General features: G+C 34.9%; 1 protein-coding gene across 1 annotated transcript in view; it reads right to left on the bottom strand.

Moving 5' to 3' along the window:
- LOC106876990 (chymotrypsinogen A) overlaps positions 1 to 3,362 on the bottom strand; it is a 13,546-nt gene that overhangs the window by 4,322 nt on the left and 5,862 nt on the right. Inside the window, exon 4 of the mRNA XM_014925767.2 lies at positions 3,020 to 3,185. Coding sequence (XP_014781253.2) covers positions 3,020 to 3,185 — 166 coding nt within the window. The remainder of the gene's footprint in view (positions 1 to 3,019; positions 3,186 to 3,362) is intronic.

The raw sequence follows: 3,362 nt of genomic DNA, 5'->3' as shown, positions 1-3,362 counted from the left end.
ATATATATATATATATATATATATATATATATACAAAATATATATTATATATATGCATGTATGCCTGTATAGATGTGAGATAATAGTTTCACTTTAATAATAGTTTCAATATTAATAGAGGAAATATTAAAGTGAAAGTATCTGACATTACAATAGAGAGATGTTATCGTTTCGCTTTTAACACGTAATACTGAAAAAGTGAAAGATATAAGAGATTGCTCTGGGCTCACATTAGGCAAAAAGTTAAAATTTTTTTTTTGGCCCATGACACTACCTGGGCCCTAAGTAAGGTATGTGTAAAATTTGAATGAAATCGGTTATGTAGTTCTTGAGTTTTAGAGATTCACACAGACAGACACACATTCTCATCTTTATATAGAGAGAGCTAAATGTATGTATATACACACATACACACACATACATACATACATACACATAAATATATATATACATACGTATATATATATATCTATATCTATATCTATATATATATATATATATATATATATATATATATATATTAGACACTTGCTGATAACCTGATCAGTAAACCAAATGCTGACATCAAATCAATATGGTTGTTTCATTACTAAAAATTAAATATTAACAATCTTTAAATTGCAACAATAACTAAATATGATGCACCAGTGGACAAATGGATAAGAAGGTTATTAGTCTTAGCTTAGATAACAAAGAATTTATATATCGAACTCATTTTACGATATTACGTACATATCCAAAAATAAACCCTCGAGGATTGTCGGAAGGCAAACCGTCAGAAACTTAGTGTAAATGTAAATATTGAAGAAAAAAATGTTCGCATATAACGATAAGGTTAGTTGTCTGAAATATTATAATCTTCTTAACAATAACTTATCTCAAACATTTATACGTTTAATTCGAAATACATTATTACATATCAATATATGGCGATACAAAAGCAGAAACGATAGTTTTGAACCTTGACTTATGTAGTTATGTCCCTTCATGTTCGAGTTTAAATTCCCCAACGAAGTCGACTTTGTCTTTTATCGATACAAATAGCTACAAGCCATTCATTGATGTAGAGTTAAATCGACTACATTCCCTTAACACACACACACGGATCTATGGCATTGTGCCAACTTAAGAATATCAGATATTTAATTATTAAGTGGTGAATATAGTAAAGCAAGTTTGCTAAACATTCTGCGTTAGAACGAAATGTTCCAAGATCAGTTTTGTTGAGTCGTGTGCATGAAATTAAAGCAACGAGCTGGCACAATCGTTAGCATGTCGGACAAAATGCTTAACGGCATTTCTTCTTGTTCTCTATGTCCTGAGTTCAGATCCCGCCAAAGTCAACTTTACTTTTCATCCTATAGCAAGAATATTCAGCAATCAACCGACGTCGCGATTCGCTAGAATATTACCAACGTGGTCAACAAAATCACAATTTCGTGTGGAATAGGATCCAGCGACAATTTCAATTTTTAGCGCGATCCTTTCTGAGCCCATCAATCAGCATAAAATTGACACATCGCGACTACCAGAGAATTTTGGACTGTAGCAGAGAGAGAGCATGGGAGACAATAAAGACGACACGGTAGAATGACGGCAAATATCCATAGGCAGTTGCTGAACCGAGCTGACATCAACATAATGAACTCCCGCGACAGCAAAACAACGATTAGCAGCTAATTTTTTTGAACTCTGCTACAATTACACCAAGGACAATAACATCCAAACTCTCTCAACATTTGTCATTCGTTATAACAACAATATTTGACTTTTGCTTGTGTACGTAAAGAATAAAATTCCACAGATTTCGTTGTCTTTTTCTGTGCATAACTGTTGACTTCCTACGCTAGATACAGCAGCTAAAACCAGCCCTAGTACAATCCTTTCGGGATTGGTAAAATAAAGTGCCAGTGAAGTACTAGAGTCTATGTAATCTATTTGTTCCTTCCCGCAAAAAATTGCTGGCCTTGAACCTTGCAACTCACCGGTATCCCACTCAGAAATAATGTTGTGACCTCGGTCATTTATACCATGGAAACCTGGTAACCGACCTTATGAGACCTAGGACTCAAGAAAAATACAAAAAGAAAAACATGAAATTAGAAACCCCCGAGAAAAATGTTTGCGGCTTCAAGAATTAAATATAAAGTGTGTAGCTTGTATACTCTCCAAGATGTGAAAGTCAGGTCTAAAATAATACAAGAATTTCCATCTCAATTTCTCTTTCTCCATCCATTCCAAATAATGGTAAAGCGTGATAAATGTTATCCATCACCAGGCCTCTAGCAAACTTTTTCTCTTCTTCCAACCGACTCAATCTTCTCCACCACCACAATAACAACGATAACAACTTGTTATGTATTCTTTTGTTCTTTGTGGGATAATAAACAACTCACTGAAGGCATTGTTATGTTTCTACGTGTTTACTTTATTTGACATGTTTACAAACAGTGTCTATAGCGGAGTGATACACGCTGTGCGTATCTGCCTTAAACACAGTTCATACTGCTTAGTAGATGCGCTTAACGAAATAGTACTACTAGTGAAGATGTATTCATATATACGTATACCTATGCATGCACATAGATATGAACATATAACACAACTGTTATCACCTCTACGACCACAATCACCACCATCGCCTTACCAAGGTGTCAGGTGATGCTTGTGAGGGTGCTTGGCTGTTCCAACACCTTAGCCACACCATCGCCCATGGTAATGCCGCGTGCGTGTTGGCTTGCTTCTGTAGGTTCCGTTAATTCTTGTGGTGTCCGACCAATTGAGACAGTGTTGAATAGATGTGCTTTCTATCTTTTTTCTATCTCTTATATTCTTTCTTCGCTTATGTTTCGATCTGTATTTTAACGTGGTTTTGAATTGCATATGTGTCATATATGTGTTACATATGCAATTATCATCTTTATTTTATAGGTATTATATTTATTCTATTGATAATAAAAACAGTTCCAATAATTAAATACCAAAAATCTTATGATCTGCAATGTGAAGAACGTCTTACCTCTGGTTGCACCCCATCCACTAATCCAACATTCGTCGTTATCATAACTGTCATATCGAGATGGAAGACAGATCGATCTTACATAATCTGTATATTGGATTGGAGACGTCAACTGAGCCAAAGCAACATCGTTGGGATAATTTCCGCCTGGTCTGAAATAGGGGTGCTTTCGTTTTGAGTTTTGGTTAAACGAAACGAAGAAGTCGAAAAGGAAGAAAGGGAAGAAAGAAAGAAAAAAGTTAAACGAAATGTCAAAAGAAAAAAATGAAAAGAAAGAAAGAAAGAAAGAGAGAGAGAGAGAGAGAGAGAGAGAGAGAGAGAGAGAGAGAGAGAGAGAGAGAGA

Source organism: Octopus bimaculoides, chromosome 11, assembly GCF_001194135.2.
Source record: "Octopus bimaculoides isolate UCB-OBI-ISO-001 chromosome 11, ASM119413v2, whole genome shotgun sequence".
NCBI classification, from domain to species: domain Eukaryota; kingdom Metazoa; phylum Mollusca; class Cephalopoda; order Octopoda; family Octopodidae; genus Octopus; species Octopus bimaculoides.
Note: the sequence above shows the minus strand (reverse complement) of the source record. Positions and strands in the feature narration are given on the sequence as shown.